This window comes from Fulmarus glacialis, unplaced genomic scaffold (genome assembly GCF_000690835.1).
Source record: "Fulmarus glacialis isolate BGI_N327 unplaced genomic scaffold, ASM69083v1 scaffold809, whole genome shotgun sequence".
Classification (NCBI taxonomy): Eukaryota; Metazoa; Chordata; class Aves; order Procellariiformes; family Procellariidae; genus Fulmarus; species Fulmarus glacialis.
The window spans coordinates 24,521-43,224 of record NW_009233632.1 but is presented as its reverse complement, the minus strand read 5'-3'; the positions used below and the strand labels follow the sequence as shown (position 1 = coordinate 43,224).

At 36.7% G+C, this 18,704-nt stretch overlaps 1 protein-coding gene across 1 annotated transcript in view; it reads right to left on the bottom strand.

The window, feature by feature from the left end:
* Nucleotides 1-8,518: 8,518 nt before the first annotated feature.
* Nucleotides 8,519-18,704, bottom strand: part of LOC104082290 (chromosome unknown open reading frame, human C14orf39) — a 31,171-nt gene continuing 20,985 nt past the window's right edge. Inside the window, exons 9-17 of the mRNA XM_009585366.1 lie at nucleotides 17,998-18,137; nucleotides 17,456-17,535; nucleotides 15,309-15,394; nucleotides 15,151-15,215; nucleotides 13,953-14,023; nucleotides 12,139-12,296; nucleotides 11,474-11,609; nucleotides 9,929-9,986; nucleotides 8,519-8,721 (exon numbers count right to left, since the gene is read on the bottom strand). Coding sequence (XP_009583661.1) covers nucleotides 8,519-8,721; nucleotides 9,929-9,986; nucleotides 11,474-11,609; nucleotides 12,139-12,296; nucleotides 13,953-14,023; nucleotides 15,151-15,215; nucleotides 15,309-15,394; nucleotides 17,456-17,535; nucleotides 17,998-18,137 — 997 coding nt within the window. The remainder of the gene's footprint in view (nucleotides 8,722-9,928; nucleotides 9,987-11,473; nucleotides 11,610-12,138; nucleotides 12,297-13,952; nucleotides 14,024-15,150; nucleotides 15,216-15,308; nucleotides 15,395-17,455; nucleotides 17,536-17,997; nucleotides 18,138-18,704) is intronic.

Here is an 18,704-nt window from a genome sequence, read left to right as displayed (position 1 = left end):
AAAATGATTACTGTTTTCTTTTGCCAATACCATAGTCACACTGGTTATACTTTATAACTCTACATGTCTGCATTGCAATTACAGCACAATGCAGTTATATGTCTTGATACTTAATTATCATTTAGTCATATGAGTGAAGAGTTAATTATGACTTCAATATTTAAACTTTGCTGTTCTCTTTTTTTTTTAATATCCTGGTACATTAATTAAACTGTATTCATATTACAACCCTCAATGACAGAACTTTCCAATTATAAGGGGTAGTGCTTCAGCTAGGGAAATTTAACATATAGTTAAACGTTACCTGTGTAGATCATTAGGTTATAAAACTACAATTGGGTTAGAGTCACTGTATTGTAATATGTAACAAAACCAGCTAATAGAAGCACGTTTGCTCTAATAGCAACGTTGTTCTAATAACAACTTCCACTCAGGAACTTGCAGAGATAAAAATATTTCCAAAACACTAGTATTATTCAAGAAACTTGCTCAGAATAGTATTTTTACCTTCCCTGCTTTATGATGGCTAAAAACTATTCTCTGAAGTTGTTCTGCACAACTTAACAAGTACCAAGAATTTTACCAAGTCTGAATATAAGTACATGACAAATAATCCCATGGAATTTACCTTATAAAAGCAGAGAGACGCATTTGCTGCTCCTAACTTCATTTTGTAATTTACAAAGACAATATATAAGCACTGACCATCAACTGTCAGTCTTGATATGATGATAATAACAGATAACTTAACTATTTCTGAAGCTCTGGAAGAAATCACTAACCCAGCAGCACTCCCTTGTCAAAAAGATCACCATAACTGACAATGTAAGCCACAAAAGACAGAAAACAGAAATTCGAATCATTATTTTACTTTATGCCAATACTTGCAAATGATAAAAGCACTCTGCCCAGCCTTTGACAATCTACTTTATTCCAGTAGTGTCAGCTCAGATAAAACTCAACAAAGGGAACTGAAATACATACAGTATCTGCTGGAGCATCTTTCTTTTTTTCTTTTTGTGGTGTAAAATATTCTGTGTTAAAATATTGACACTGCAATATGTAAGCTAGCTGCAATAAACATGCAAAGGGGTGTATGCTCTGCCAGCCTTACGCTGCTGTGAACATGTAATTTACGTACTGAAAAAGACATGCCTCAACCCTTTGCTTTTGCTGTGTATCACACAGATGCCCAAGGTAACACTAAAGCAATTTTGGCAACATGGGAATTCTGTTTTAGATCATCTGTGCCTTCCTCCTTCTCCAAAATCAGCACAGGGACATGAGCAGACGGTATGTGTGGATCTTCCATACCCCAGCAAACCCTGATTATCGTAATGACACAGGCAGTGCATAGGCTTTAGACCAGATGCTTTACATCTTTACATACAAAGGGAGTTGATCTCTATCTCATCGTTCTGATGCAGTATTTCTAATTCTTCAGAAAAGAAACTCTTACGGTTCCTTGATGCTAGCACAAAAATCTCTTGCCTACCATTAATATTTTTAATTCTTTTATGTGAACGTGTAGCTGCTGGAAATATTACTATTGTCAGCCGCAGAGATAAATGTCCTTTAAACACCCACCGATGGTTTTGCGGTTCAGGCAGTAGCAACAGTTTCAGAAGATCTGAGCTAATATTCTTGCTTGTGATCCTGCTTGTAGTCCTGTGGGAAGTCTACAACAATCCAACGCCCCTCAAATATATGATCCCAAACTCAGTTTCTCATTATGTTGCTGGGGATTGTGAGATGCTCAATGACTGTGATAATGTGGCTATAGAATCACCTAAGGCAGATTTATAGTTTCAATGCAACACAAGACAAGTAATCCAAGTATCCTATTGATAAGCGCACCAAGAATATCTCAGGACTATTTAAAAGAGCTATCTGGACAATTAATCTCTCCTGTCCATCAAATTATCGGCTTTTTTAACAATTCTTCAAAAAATTGTCACTACAATTGGTAATTTTGATACAACTCTGTCTACAAGTGATAATAACACTACATTCTTACCATACACCACACACTCAGCAGATTATAATTTTTAGTCACTACTATACTATATTAATTTGTAATTGGCAAATGAGAATTACAAGTTTATGCAGCACCATCAACCCCCCCAAGCCCTACAGTGGGTTATGAGCGCGTCACTCTCATAGCTCTCAGGTCTATGAAGTTAGCCTACAGCAGAAAAATCTATCCAACAGTTATCGCACAGGTTTTGCAATCAGAATGCTTCTCCTGCGTTAGCAAAAAAAAAGGTCCATTTTTTTGAAACCTGGTAAAAGCACGATCCAAGGTAAAGTGGAAGTTTACATGAAGTCATGACCTACTTCAAAGAACAAGCTTCTTTTAAGTGCTCTGGATGGATGGTCAACGTGAGTTTAAAAGCGCCTCTGAAGTTCAGTGTTGGTTTTCCACATAATCTGTGATTTACATCTTTTTTATCAGAACTCTACTGCTCTTTGGCCTCCAATGATGAGTCACAAGTTAGTTCAAGATGGAAAAAAAAAATATCTAAGAAGCCATGTTCTGCATCACTCTTACAATAAAACAACAGCAGTGGCAAGCAACGGGTCTGCAATGAGCACAGGTGGTCAGGGCCTTAGTTTAACATCTCACCTCTAAGATCACCTTGGTAATAACTGGCATATTTCTGAGAGCCTCTTCCAAATGTGAGGGAGAAGAAGAAATAGGCAGCTGCATATGACATTCAATATATGTAGCAGTGAGAAACATGATTGGTCAAGTGTTTGGGGCAAGATTCCCAAGGCAAAAATTCACCTTGAAGTATGTATTGTACCCGGTGACATTTGCCAACCCATGTGGCATGATTTGAAATTGTGGTGCACACCAGTCCTGCTTGGGTAACGGCTAGAATTCTTCAAAGGCTTGGCAGCTCCCTGAAATGTAATGGAAACGTTGCTTCCAAAGGATTTTGTGGATAATTTTTAAGAAACGTTTTTAACCACTTCTGATACCCATAGCTTCGGGACATGAGCCCTTTGCAGCTGTGGCAGTGAGCAACATCACTGGTCACAGCATCATGTATTTTGTGGAAATAGTAAAACTAGCCAACCACGTGCCTCAAGAAAAATTAAAAATCAGCAAGAGGCCACGCTTAGCTCAAGGCAGTCCTACTGCAGCAGAAGGGAGCAGATAAGAACTGCAAGCTCCAAACTGAGTTTCAGTACGGACTGTCAACTACGAAGCTTCCCACCAGTCATAACAGCTGGTTCCCCACTAGCGAGAACTTTTTTTACTTAGCCCTGTACTTCTTTCCCTGATTTTTCCCGAACCCAAGTCTCAAAGGATTATGGAATAAGTCCTGTGCTGCGTGAAATAATTTTGTGGCTGCTTTGTGGATTGTGGTACAATACAGAAAATTAAGTTCATGTTATTAAAACATTTGACATTACTTCTCCTGGGGAATCATAACAAAGTATTTGCCTTTTGTGGAAGTTTAAACATTCTATTAACATGGAAATGCCCATCTTTTCATTTTTTTTTTAATACCCTTTTGGCAGCATCTTTTGATTGAACAAAACCAAATACAAGCTACCTATTATTGCTGAATTCAAGTGATTACTGAAAAGAAGAAAATCTGGGATGTAGCAAGGTGGGGGGAAAAATTTACCTTTCCAAAGGTTACATGTTGTAAGTGCTAAAAAGAGCATCATCTTCACATCAAATCAAGCAAGGTACAGGATTCAAGAACCAACGTGCCAAGAGGCAATTTCTCAGCAAGATGTTAGCATCAGAACACAAAGTGATGTGTCTGGAAGCAGAACTGCTGAGCTGCAAACAACCTGGGTGTGAGTCAGAGAACATTAGGACAGTGCCTGTCCACCAGGAATAGAGAGTTGATTGCATGTGACTTGTGTCAACTCTGGAGACGTCAAGAGCAGAACATAAAAGCAAGGCAACAGAGATATTTCTAAATGAGCCATTCAGCCTCTAAGGCAACAAATCTGGCAACAACTCAAGTTCCAAGAGAAAAAAACAACATTCCAGGTTTGTGTCCCATGGTTATATCCTTCATTCACTTTTTTTCAGGAAAAAGGTCACTGAAACACCATGTTTTAAATCATTAAAAGACACAATCATCTCCTTTTTAACTAGCCCATAACTTTGAAACCAGAATCCAATTGCCTGTTCAGGCGCATTAGTGTCTTTGGATCCTAATGACCCACTCAGTTGCAGTAAATGAAAAACTAATCCTTGTTTTATGCCATTGGCCAAAAAGGATTAGCCAACTCTTGCTACCCATGCAATCAGCCTTGCACTGGGGAGATTACTACCATCTAATACTGTAAGTCTACACATTCCAATCTGTTACAATAAGTAGCACTTAAAGCTTATTTCCTTGAAATGCTTAAGAGTATTAATGCTATAGTGTAAGATTGTTTTCTTACTATGCAATGATTCTTCTACCCCTGCCCCCAAAGTTTGCATTTACCCACATATATGCAGTGATGCCCCTTTACTTCCAACATTAAGTTTTAATTATGTTCATAGTCTTGAAATGAAAAACGAAATAGAAATTTTTTCTTTGTATAGGGCCCAAACTGGGCAGGCAACCATGTACAGAATTGCAATGGGGTTCAGTGCAGTAATTTTCTTGAATTACGTGGAAAGATTGCAAGTCAGACCGTAAACAGTTGAAACTGAAACCAGGGGTTTAATTAATTGTTTGATGTTTAAAGATCCAGGTGATATTTTTTGCACCCTACTATTAATCTTAACAGGTAGCTAGAAATAGAGCCACTACGTACATTTAATGTTCTCTAATCAACACTGCAGGCTGTAACTCAGTTTTGTACCACTTGTATCACTGCAATTTTTCCAAATCAGAATTCTGGTTACTCTTGCTATATTACATATAAAATGAGTGACCAATTATATGAGATGAGTCCACAGTGTGATGCTATATACTTTTTTTTTTCCCCTCAAACTACTCACACAATGTTATAATTGAAAATTTAATACGGTAAAGAACCAGTTTTAACACTACCACATGCTCCATTCATACTTGAACACTTGAACAGTTTTTCTGACATAAAATTAAGGAACTCTTGTGGTTTTATCACGTTAAGCATTATATATAACACCACAATGAAATTTGTCCTAAAGAATGTTGTGTTGTGCATATATGCTTTAAATTGATAGGCTTAGACTGTGTTACAGAAAATGAATAAACTGCTCTTAACTGGAAACCTGATTTCTGAGTGGGAACAGTTTGATGAATGTCTAATTTTCTATCAAAGGTGGCGTGTGAAGCCGTAAAACAGCATGACATTAAAATAAATGCTATATTCCATAACGGCCGGAAGTCATTCTATTAGTCTTTACCTCCTAGTTTCTAAATTAATTTTTTAGCACCAAACCTGTCCAGCTGTTGCTTATTTGTTAGCCAAATATCCTGGACTGTTTATAAGCATGCTTTACATTTATGCATCAGTAAAATTAACAGTAAAATAGTAAATGGGGCTCCAGTCAAAGTGTTATATCACCTTACAAATTATAATGACATTTTTTTACTGGAAGACCACTTTGCACAACAAGGCAAATGTGGAGAAATGCTCTTTGTGTTATTTCTGATCAGAAAAATGACATCTCCATATACATATTATTTCTCTGGGAGAAAGAAAACTGAGGCATCAGTGTCTTCCTCCTGGCAGCAGCAGGTAAGAGTGTAAATTTTATTCTTCACTGTTCAAAAATTGTACTCAACAAATTCAAAAATTGATTTATTCAAGTGTCATGATATTTCCTATCATTTTGGTGACATAACGTATTTAACCAGCACTGACCTAATGCTAAGTGGTACACCAGCTTTTACAAGGAATTTTCAAGTTAAATAGTGTTCTGTCAAAAACATCATTAAAAACTTAAATGGAACAGTAAAGATATCAGGGCCCTAAATAAACATTTGTCTTCTGGTTAGGATACTCATACGAGATCCAAAGTCGAATCCCTGCTCTGCTTATTTAAGAGAGGTTTTTTATTGTTATTACCTTAGGGCTCAGTTGTGAACCTGTGCAATACTAGGACAGAACAAAAAGGCAACCCTCACCTCCAAGGATTCACAGTAGAAGTACACAGTATAACCATATTACCACTTTGCAGACAGCTGCACTGCTTTTAAGAGATTACAGCTCCCAGCTGCCATGGCTATCCTGCTGCTGGAGGTTACTGGTCTCTAGTTAAGTTGTAGTCATGTGTGTAACACCTGTTCCTCATCTACTGGAGTCCAGAGTCAGCTAAGTTAGCTCTCCACACTTTCAACAGTGACACAAATTAAACTTACTGACTCTGCATTGAGGAATGAGGAACTAGTGCACAGTCCATTTACTGTGTCTGCACCACGGGGGCAATAACTGCAAACAACAAGTGGTAATGAGCAAATAGCAGCCCCCGCTACACTGACAAGAGGATCTCTGTCTACACTTTCAGACCAGAGATGGATGTAGTCAGGTGACTACAAAATGACATTGGTCAATGTGACACATGCTAGTCTCAGCAATTCAGCAACATGATTGCTATTGATTTTATAGGCATAATAACACGGGATCATTTTTAGGCAGAATTTGACAGATACTAATGAAAAATCTCAGTGTATGTTTATAAGCAGTTCACGCTCTTAGGTCTCAGAAAAGTATCCCAAATACTGAGTGGTTGCCTTTTCTGACGTAGCTTTCTCTTTTATATTATTAATCAGCCTATCCAATTTGTGTAAGTAAATATCCAGCAAGACCTAGAACTATGGTTCCTCCCACTTCAGTCAGCAGACTTGGCTACCGGACTGTAATGTCAGAGGCACGGATGACAGAATTCATCAGAAGACAGGAAAGCAAGCCTCAGTTATGGAATAACTGAGCAAAAAAAATTGTACTTTCCGGCTTTCTAAATGATCTCAGAATATCTGCCAGTAGTGTACCCTAAAACGCTACCCCAAGTAACGTAGATAGGCTCTCAAACGTGCCTCTAGCTTACGTTTTTCAGATTGCAAGGTATGCAGTAGATTAGAAAAGCTGTTTAAAATAGATTAATATGGAAACCCACATTTGGAGAGCATAAAGTCCACCAAATCCATGAGTCTCACTTCTTATTAGCTGGATCTTAGCAGCACTTCACTAAAACTTCTGAGTCCCTCTCCAGTAAAAAAAATCCAATCTTCACAAACCTCTAGGCACAAGTACTTAAGGAGAAGCTGGGCTGCACAAGAATAGTCCTAAGGCATTTAGGAGTTTGGCAGAAAAGTAGTGGCATAGATAATGGAGCTTTTACTCATTTAGAGCTTTGCAGGTTAGCAGAGGGAAGGGACTCTACTCCCCTTTGGACTTTGTTGACATTTTATTGGCAGACTGTGCAGACTATACTGGTAGGATGCTTTTTGTCAACTTGTTCCACTCAGTCCATGTGCCCTTCTGACTAGTTTGTGCATTTGCAATGTCTTCTGTGAAGTCTGCCGAATGATGTGGTCTCCTCCTTATTTGCTTTGCTTCCATTTCAGCATTTTGCTGTCAGGCAGGGTGTTTACTCCACAGTAAGTGACTGAGAAACCCAATTTCACTTATAAATTCATAAGGAGTTTCAAAAATCAGTAACCTACGTTTCACGTGTAACAGAAAAAAAAAAAATTCAAAAGTGACCTGGTATTTCCTTCAAAGGCCATAAAAGTGAAACAGCTGGTTCTAGAGAAGATGGTTCTGAAAGATTCACAGGGCACAGTTCTGTGGTGGCTCAGAACAGTCAGCGTTCCTTGCTGAGTAACCCTGATATTGTCTTTACAGCCAGCCATTCCATAAGAAAAGACATTTGTGGAGAACTGGTGGATATACTTGTACTAACCAGAGTTAGACTTTGGGAACTGTCTGCTTTTGTATCTTTTTTTGAAAGATACTAGATAAAGAGGAAGGAACTTGCTTTCAGTGTTTCAAGTTAGAAAGACAGAAGTTGAAACGTTAAGTATTATAATTGCAACATTATTTCACATCAGATATTAAGAAATACCTACAAAACTTTACGTTAAATTAACAAAATGTTTATTTCAAAAATTTTATAAATATTCTGAGTATAACAGCTAATTTAAGAACATTGTCTTTAACTCAAATTCAGCTTTTATTGCTACAATAAACAGTTACTAACACCTTCTATACAAGTTATTTAGTTTATATCAGAGGCTGAAAGTACTTATCTAGAAGTTTAGATGCTCTCTCACAGATATTGGATTAACTCCACACACTACTGTAAAATGATACTTCTGCTGCTTGTAAGTGCCAATTTAGGGAGAGTGTATCATAACATTTTATGAAAACAATTTTAGAAAATAAGTAAGAAAAATAAAAGCTGCATCTCAAAGCATGTGTGCTTGATGAACATACACGTGTTCTTGCAGCAATTGCAAACACGTATTCTTACATGAAATGAAAGGAGAAGATTGAAATGCTTTGTACTTTAACTCAAGAAACTGAAAACATTTGTCAAGGCTAAGTAGGAAGTCAAAGGTATTCAAAAGAATGTAAATGGCTTTGTATTTTGTAAGGAAGAATGAAAACCTTTCACAGAAGGAGACTGTGATGATCTCTGATCCTGTCCAAATGCAAATGGAAAACTAAAGTCATCTTTTCCATCTCCGAATGCATGAGAAGTTGATTCCGAGGGGAAGGGAAAGGCAAATGCATCCTCACTTTCTGATTTCCCAAACAAGCTTCCTATATGGAATACATATTATATTTATTATTAGATTAAATCTTACTGAAAAGAATACTGCATTCAGCATAACATGTTTCTTTAATAATGTACTCCCAACATCCCACTGAGTATCGGCCTGCTCTTCTGTGTTCATTTCTGCGCTATAAATGGTACTTCAAGGAGGGCATTATTAGAATCTACATAGAATGAAGTGTGAAGTACTTGAATGATTTAGAACAACAAAACACTTCTGTATGATACACTGGATGAAATATTTTGAATACTAAGCAACAGAGGTCTTCGTAAACTGATATCTTTTTGCAGATTCTTTCTTCTCTAAAGAACAATGCGATCAACCACTGAAATACTTGAAGAAACAAAGTACCAACAGAAAAACACCTGAGTTTTATATTCAGTAATACAAAATTCATACACTTTTCTCTACAACAGTTACATATGCATACAACCTTATATTCATCCACTTCAAAAAAGTAGGTTTGCACTTGCAGCACCTCAAAAAAAAGAGATTACAGTTCCCTTCAGAAAAGCGTTTGATCAAGAGTAAGTTTTGATCCTATTGATATCACAAAAAATTGGCCTTTCATTTCAGTAAAGCCAGAATGTGTAAATGTGTGTGGCTTGCTCAGTATGAGTGGAAGATACTGTTTATTAAGTCTGATTCTTCTCTTTCTAACTTGTGTTATTTTTACATTGTGTACCTCCAACTGTTTAAACTGATGGAAGTCAGTTTACTATCGAGATTTCTTTAACCAAATGGAAACTTTATTTGCTTTTTAGTTGAGGGAGGAAAAAACCCAACACTAAGCTGGTAGCCTTAAGTTAAAAAGTAGTATTTACCAAGTACTATAGCTTTTTACATTACAAGAACTGTTCTTTTTATCAGTGGAAAAGCTTTAACACTTAAATTTTTCTTCTCCCTTGCAGCTCCTCTCAGTTTGCTTCAAACCCATCCAACAGTATCCCTATTTCTTTCTTTCTCATACCTCTTTTTTCATGACATCTCATTCATTTGAAGTCAAATATGCAGGGAAAGATTTAAGCTAGTCAAAACACAAACGAAAACAGTAAACCACTGAACTACAGTATCACAACTGAACATCCTTTTAGACAACCAAAGATGCCCTGTTAAGCAGGATCACGAGCTTGTGAGTCATATAAGCACAAGTAGAAGACAGATACACAAATACATCTGAGTTTCAGACTTACCAATATCTTTGTGTGGGGACAGAGGGTTCAAATTTCCCACAGAATAACTTTCATCTGTCTGAAATGTAAACAGTCATTTTATTTAATGAATGAGAAAGACAAAAGATAAACTCTAATGCTGATACGTAATTAGTTCATTTGCTTTTGGTGAGAAAGACGCTATCCCAGTGAATGTTAGCAGCCTTCACAAAACCTGCATTTAAAGGTATATATCAGTCCCTAAAGTTGCAAGATAAACTCTTCGATGAGATAGGTTTCATGATATTTGCTTACATCTGCAAATACATTGCCTCCTTTCTTCAGGGAAAAAACATCAGATTGAGAACAGACCAAAATCTGACCTGGCTTCCTGCTGTTTTTTAAACTGAAAAGATTCAAAATTATTTCATGCTGTGACAATTTAGAAAAACCTCTAAGCAACAACATAACTAATGCCTACTGAGAAGGACCTGATATTGCCAGAAAGAATAGCAGAATAACCACTCATCACTCCTGAGAAGAGTTCTTAGGCTAGATTTATAACAGATACTTAAGTCCAAATGAAGACTTCAAAACTCCCATTTAACTTCAGAGAATCCAACATGACTGCTAGAGGCTCGTAAATTCTTGGTTTCGGCCACTCAGCAGGCACAAAATAACGTGTGTTCTAACAGACACTAAGTGCCTTAATACCTAGCTCATTCCTAAACAGTTCACAAACTGCTCACCAGTCTATTCTCTCCTACACACAGCTGATGCTAGGAGATAGCCACAACACGTATCTTGCCAAATACAAAATAAAATGGTGTTTTCCCTCTTCCCGCCTTCAGCTTTTATCTAGGAACCTCAAGACTGAGCACACCTACTGAAATAGGAGATACCTGGGTTCAAATTCCTCATTTGCATGATGGGGTTTGAATCTACATTGCCAGGGAGTGATACCTAACCACTGCACTATGTACTGACGCACACCTATCATGAATACCCAATTATCTATTAGCCCAGGAGAGTAAAAATTACTCTAGAGCACTGTAGTTAGGGAACCTGCAAAGGAAAAGAAAGACCTGATTCCACTCCTGGTGCCAATTAGTTGCCTACCTATCATCTCCTCCATTTAAGTACAGCTAATCCGTATTTGCTTTTCAATATTCCTAAGAGATAGTCTTTTCCTCCTTTTCTCAGTGTTCTGCATTTTGTGAAAAATGGAGGGGAAAAACTAAAATTTTAAGTACCTGATTCCCCACTTCAGCAAGACGAAACCACACAGGATAGGCATGTGAGTTGTGAATTTTGCTAGGGTACCTAAAGTTTTGCATCACAGTGCTGAACCAGAAGCCTTTTTGTGAATGGGAAAGCTTCATACTTGATCAGAAGTCATCACAGGGGGATCACCAGGAAAGGAGATAAGCATTTTCAAAGGGTATCAAATGTAAAATTAAGCAAACTAGTAAAAAAATTATTTGCTACAAAAATAACCAGTCTGCAAAACCTCATTCACTGACAATGCTGTTTTCTTAGCATATTTTGCTTTGTGGAAATTTAATATTCTCAAGTACTCATTTTCACCTCGTCAGATGAATTTTCTGCCCCAAACACAGAAGAATCAAATAAATTAAAGCCAGGCGACTTCTGGGAGAAGTTCATGAGAGAAAAGAAAGCTGGAGATTTTGACGTTCCTTCTTCACAACCTAAATTGTGAATGCTGTAAAGACAGAAAGAAAGAAACTACATCAATAGTTTTTAAAAGTAGCATAAATGGCTTTTTGTTCTATTTTTTCTTTTTCTGTTTTGATTACTTTTTTAGGTTCCCATAGCTTCCACCAATAATTGCTTCTTGCAACACAGAACAGGTAACGCAACTCTTTAAAGCAAAGTGAAGTGGTGTTCTTACCAATTCCCTACCCTTTTACCAAAATTTAAAGATAGAAATTGGTGTAACAAATATTACTGCAGGAAAATACAACAATTTTAGCAAAGGAGCTACAAAGAACCTGTCTCTCATATATTTATAAGCGGAGTCCCACTCTTTCAAAACAGCTTCAAGTGGAAATGATACTGTAAGAAGAAAATCTAATAAATTACCTAGTGTAACTCCAAAAAAGATTTGAATATTTTCAAAAGAGCTTTCTAGAGAAGTCTTTCTATAGTATCTTTCAAAAACAGCAGAAATGCTTATACAATAAACATCAATACAACTTTGCTCAAAATCAGAATAAAGGCTGAAATCATACAAGTCAAATGGAGGTGTTTTAGAGAACTGGGTTTTCTTCTCCTTTGAGTCAGGCGTTCCTACAAACTCAGGTGTTTCAGGTGCTCTTAGAAAATGTTCTGCACTTTCTTCTGCTGTGTCAGAATTATCTCCATTCGACTTAAAACATGTTTGTATGTCCTATTAAGAAGAAATATACAATAATGATATACAATAATGTTTATGGCATATAAAATTTCCCAAAATATCATTTGTCCATTTACCTATAAATATATTCATTATACGTTTTAGGGTTAGTTAGTTATTTTTATTCTCATGAAAAATAAAAGGATTTTATTAAAATGCTCAGTGACATATTCACCATACTTAAAACTGTAACCTTAATTTATCTCATTTAAAATGGACTTCTTGTGAATGAAACTATATATGAAAATTTTCATTCAAAAAACAAACTCGTGAACTGACTGAAAACACCTATTTTTAATGAAAGAACTATTTTACTCTAAAGTATGTCTTAGCATAATGCTTAAAATCTCACTGGAATCCTCTTGATACTCCCTAGTGAAATAAAGGAACATCACCATCAGAATGTATTTCAGTTGACTGAGATAGGTCCTCCTCCTCCGAAAATGTTAAATGAGAATGTACACTTGGATTCTCTGGAGCAATTTCCAAGAGACTCAATATTGTTTTAAAGACATTCTTCTCTACCAGCGGCCTGCAGGCATCAGCCTGTAGTGAGCCAACCAGAAGATGAGGAGTATCTCAAACTTGATGTTGTGTACCAGTTTTGGCTGAGAGTTCATAGCTTGTATGGTACTGTATTTTGGATTTGTGATGAAAGCAGCGTTGATAACACAGGGATGTGAACGGTGCTCACACAACGTCAAGGCCTTTTCTGCTTCTCATGCTGCCCCACCAGCGAGTAGGCTGCGAGTGCACAAGAAGTTGGGAGGGGATACAGATGGGACACCTGACCCCGACTGATCAAAGGGGTATTCCCCACCATATGATGTCATGCTCAGCAATAAAAGCTGCGGGGAAGGAGGAAAGGGGGGATGTTTGGAGTTATGGCATCTGTCTTCCCAAGTAACTATCACGTGTGATGAAGCCCTACGTTCCTGGAAATGGCTAAAGAACTGCCTGTAGATGGGATGTACTGAATAAATTCCTTATTTTGTTTTGCTATACCTATTAAACTGTCTTTATCTCAACCCACAAGTTTTTGCACTTTTACGCTTCTGATTCTCTTCCCCATCCCACTGTGGGGGGAGCAAGCAAGTGGGTGTGTGGTGCTTAGCTGCTGGCCGGTGTTAAACATATCTTGATATCACTTATATATGCAAGCTGTACACACAACTGGCTTGAATATTGTGGCATGGTGAGCTTGATCTCGCATTCAGACACAGCTAGTAAAAGCAGTGCCAATGGAGCCATACAGACTCTGTAGCCAGCGCAGAGCCTATTTACTATAGTTCTGTGGAGAAATGAGTTTCAAATGCAAACATTTTTTTAAAATGTTTCATCAGCTCACACTGATGCAAATGATATGCACCAGTTCATACAAAAACTACGATGTGCATAGGATAGTCATTCTAAATAGCCTATTGTTAAGGTAGCATAAAAACCCATAGCACACTGACATGATCAAGAGCAATGATCACTACATGAGTAATCAGAAGGCATTGATTGGCTTCTCACCTGTTAGGTGCCTTATAATGAGTCACTTTGCCAATTTCTGAGACTTACCTCTTGCCAATAGATTCAAATATGTCAAGATACTTTGACTATTCTAAATAAAATAATTACTTATGACATAAGAAATGCTTTTTTTACTTGAGGTATATACGAAGAATCCTTTGGCTCATCTTCTGCTTCTTTATCACCACATTTGGCCTCTTGGTTTGCTATACAAAAAAGACAGCACTGCTTGTATTATAACAGCATTTTAAAATGGATAAATAAAAATTATGTTGTGGGAAAGAATCCTTGAAAAAGGTTTACTAACTTGGCATTGCTATTGCTAAGGAAGTGTTCTTTCTGTAGTTTTCATAATAATCCATTTTGTGGCTTTGTCCATAATAGTCACCTCTCGTTCTGTCACTTACTCGCTATCAGTACAGCTTAGGCTGCTTCATATGGTTTGGTATGTTCTTCAAACCTAACTATTGTCCCCTGAGAGTGCTATGTTTGTCTAATCCAGCTATTGCCCTCTGAGAGTGCTAATACCAGTCAATAGAAACCAGGTGGAAACAATATAAAAAGCATATCCATATGACACTGATGAAGTGTATCTTAAAGAACTGAGCAAAAGCCAGGATGAGAAATGAGAAGAATGTTATCAGACTTTCTGCTCTAAGCTTCAGACCATGCAACATTTCAGGCACTGCGGGTTAAGATCCTGTGTTTCGGGACACCTAATTAGGATCCTATTTATAAAAAAAACAGACTATAATTTTGACATGCATCTAAATTGGCAATATAATTAGAAAAAATATATTTAAACTGAAGCTCAGTGCCTTGTGATTTCAAAAACTACAGGTGTATTTGTAACTACCCTGTTCTGTTTCTGTAAGAATTCTGTATGTATTTCTCAAGTTAATTTTCATTTTTAATAATCTTAATCTGATGCTTCAAGATTCCTAAATTACTGAGTTTATTATATCCCTTTTCTTTGCATTTTCTCATGCCTTCTGGGCAGATTTTCAGACTGGATTCATTTTACCCGAGTAATTTGAGACTAGAGCATGGATTTACAAGAGATGCTGGAAGGTTCCTTTCATTAGCAATGGTCAATGCAGAATGACTCCTACATTACTAAGCAGTTCAGTCTCTATTTAAATTAGGACTCTGCCTGGCTGCTATACTGCTATACAAAGTTTGAACTAAATAATCAAGATGGAAAAGGAATAAAAAAGGTGGTCCACTTAATACTAGAATGAAAATTTGGCCCCTAGAATTTTGTTTTATAATTATGTGATCCAGCATACAGTAACTGCACATCCTATCAAAAAACCCGACAGTGGTACTTTACCTATTACTGCATTTTCACTCTCAAACTGTTGATTAGAAGTTGTCTGCTTTGGAGGAATTACCAGTCTAAAAGACAAAAATTACTGTTTGTCTGAATATGGATTATTTCCATAAACCTTAATCTCAAGAACGAAAACTACTTTATTAAAGAAAAGTTACCTGAATTGCATTTGGTTTTGTAAGCTTGCAGTTGATGGAACTTGGGCAATTTGTGAGTTATTAGTCCCTGTAGTGTCAATTAGCATCTAAAGTATAGCAAAAAATTCAAATGAGGCAGCATATGAAATTGTCATTTCAACAATATCACTCTGATTTCTCCTTAGACTGTGGAAATCCCTTCTTTTAACCTCTCTTTAGGGGTCAGGCAACATAAAAACTTTTTTGCCTACCTTTTTTTTACCTACATTTTAACAGCATGATACACAAAACAACTTCTATAATATTTTATAAAGTCTCATTCACAGCATTGATGACTAGAGGTGAATAATTAACTTTTCTGTCATACAAATAACATTACATAATTTACAAACTTTATCCAGGTTTTCTACTACTGCAACCAGGTTGCTCCTGCTTGACAATACAGAAAGGGCTGGAGCCAGGCCTGTCTCCAAAGGCCAAAGTGAGTGAATATGTCATCAGTGAATATGTCTCCTGTGTGGATTGAAAAACTGCAGAAAACATGGAAATACTCCTGCCTCACAGATTTTCATCAGATCAGAAGCCCTGACTCTTATAAGTACGTAGCATGTATTTGTGCCTTAAGGGCAGAGTGGCACTAGGAATCTATGCCTCAGCATCAGATAACAACATTATTTCACAGGGAACTGCTAGTTCTGGTTTGTTTTTAATTTACAGAATGTATCAAATTGAATTCAATTTGGGGTTGGGGACAGAAGGGCTGGTTATGCAGAATCTGTCTGCCACTCAACTCCTGTAGTTTACAGCACTCCTTTTCTGAAGCATAGCAACCTCCTTTCTTCCAACCTTTTTTATTTTTCCTCAGACTCCGCCTTCCTTTCCTTGTTGCCATCACTTTCTTAAAGTTCCCTTAACCTTGACTTACTGCTTCCCACTATTCTCTAAGTGCAATTCTAGGTCCCAGATTCCCATCCTCATCTCTGGATTACCCTGGCAACAGCCCTTCCATCATCCTCATCATGTTCAACTCCCTCAGCCAGTCACAAATCAGAAGTGCTTGAAATTTCTTCTGGTCTTGTTCCACTCAGTCTAGCGATTGCCCTTCATGTTGCCTTATCTTATGAAGGCTTCTTCTACCACAGGCTCCATCGTAAACCATTTAGTGATTCACTCACTTCATCCTTCAGTTCCCTTGAAATTCTTAAGAAAATCACAACTGGTTCTGTTAATTTTTTACTTGACAATTTTTGCTGTTCATTAAAATTTGGTTTTAAATAAATCCAGTGAGGTGTCCCTTATAAAGAAAGGTTTTGGTATAGAAACTCCCCCAAGCTTCTGCACAGCAAACATAGTTGCTAACTATTTATTATCTGAGCACTCCTTTTGTACTTTAACAATCTACTGTCCTATGAATGTTCTTGCACTTAATGAGATTTTATTAGTGGTTTTCATAACTAAGCAAGTTGTTCCTCCAACTTGTTTCTGGATTGTTTTATTGTATTTGTCTATTTAAGATATTAAGCTGCAATACACTTCACCTTTACAAAAAAGTGCCGTAGGAATTATTTGTTTATGGGGTGAGAGATGGAAAATGTAAGTGTGGACTCCTCAAGTGTACAAAGCAATGCTGCTCGTGGTTTTATTCCTCTCAGCCCAGATTTTTGTTTCTGGTTAAGCTTCAGAACTGAGCTGTTAACTGTATAGCATCATGCACATTTAGTCCTTTATGAAATCCTTCATTGTGGAGTAGATGACTGATGATTAATCAGTAATAAAAGATTATGTTCCTCCTTTAGAATTCCAAAAATTTTCTACATAAAACCAAGTGAATATACAAAGGTTATTCCAAATTTTAAAAACAATTATACAAAATTAATTGCATAGGTGGTCCACCTCAAGTTTGGCATTAGAATGCTTACTATGACTACCAGTTGCACTTTGTAAGAACATACGTATTTCCAGTTGAATTAGAAATGGCACCAAAGAAAGATTTTTATTACGATTACCAAGTAATAGCAGATTACCAAGATTAGCGTCCTGGTTCCATTGTTAAAAAGTTTTACGCAAGATATAATAGCACTAGGTATATTTGAAGTGTTTTAAATTTAAACAACCACATAAAACAGATTATATAATCTCATGTTTTTACCATTAAGAGAGCCGCATACCTGTGACGAATTTTCTGCAAGGCTGGAGGAACTGCTAGTGGCCACTGAAAGTTCCATAGGTTTTTCTTTTTCTTCTCTCCCTAAATTAATAAATATTACTTAATATTGTCAATAGGATTAAGTATCCAAAGCATGGCATCGTTAAACTGAACTTGGGAACAAAGCTTATAATTTTTCCTGTTAATAGAGAGCTAAAAGAAAATTATCACAGAATATAAAAGTATCGATCAATTTATTGCAAATAATGCTCGGTTAATATTTACTGTATTTATGGAAACAGTGCTAAAGGTATGTTTCAGTTTTTTCTGACACTATGCATCAGGTATACCTGTCATGTTACTTTACTCATTGCACAGATAAGAGAGGAATCGGACATAGACGATTTTCAGAACATAAAGACAGGTAAGTACCCGACTTCCATTGAAAGCCTGGCTTCAACTATCACAGTAGGAGCTGTTCCCTAGATTTGTTATCATGTTTTCGTTTCATTTACACAAAAATAATCCAAAATCCTCACAGAAAGATCATTAAACACACTGCACCTGTTTCTGTTCGTTGCATTGAGAATCTAATACTCTGTACAGACTGGACTAATTTCCGAGGAATGCATGGGACATGTAATGGCTTATACAGTTGATGTTTCTCATTTAGCAAAGACGGATGTTCGCTCTCTTCAAATACCCTAAAAAAAAAAGTTAAAAAAAAATTAAGTTACCAATTGCAAAAGAAAGGGAATAATAAAATACAACTGCTTCAAATAAGTGGAGTTTTCAAGGGAGATGCATGCTGCCAAGGAGGTTCTACCTCGTTCAGCTCCAGCAGCTGACAAAAATTGAAGTTTTCTTTAAATAATATCAGAGAATATCACTGAAAGCAGAAGACATAAATTAGTAATAAGCCAATCATAAGAACATCACTGACTGAAATTTTGTCAGTATCAAAGAAAAGTATTAGTAGTTTGGGGTTTTACACTTTTATCAAAGTACTTCATTATTGTGGTTCTGAAATCACATTTTCACATTTAAAAACATTTTTTCTCTCTCTGAGATTGTCTGGAATACTCACACTATACATACACAAAAGAGAAAACTGCAGCAAGTGTCTTCACTTGTGGGGTGATTATCTGTGTAGGGTAAATAGCCATTTACAGTGTAGAAAGACAAAGGTTAGCAGAACAATGCAGGGTAAAGCGGCCATTTGGCACAGGAACATTTACCATTTTTTAAGACAATGAGTTCTATTTTATTTT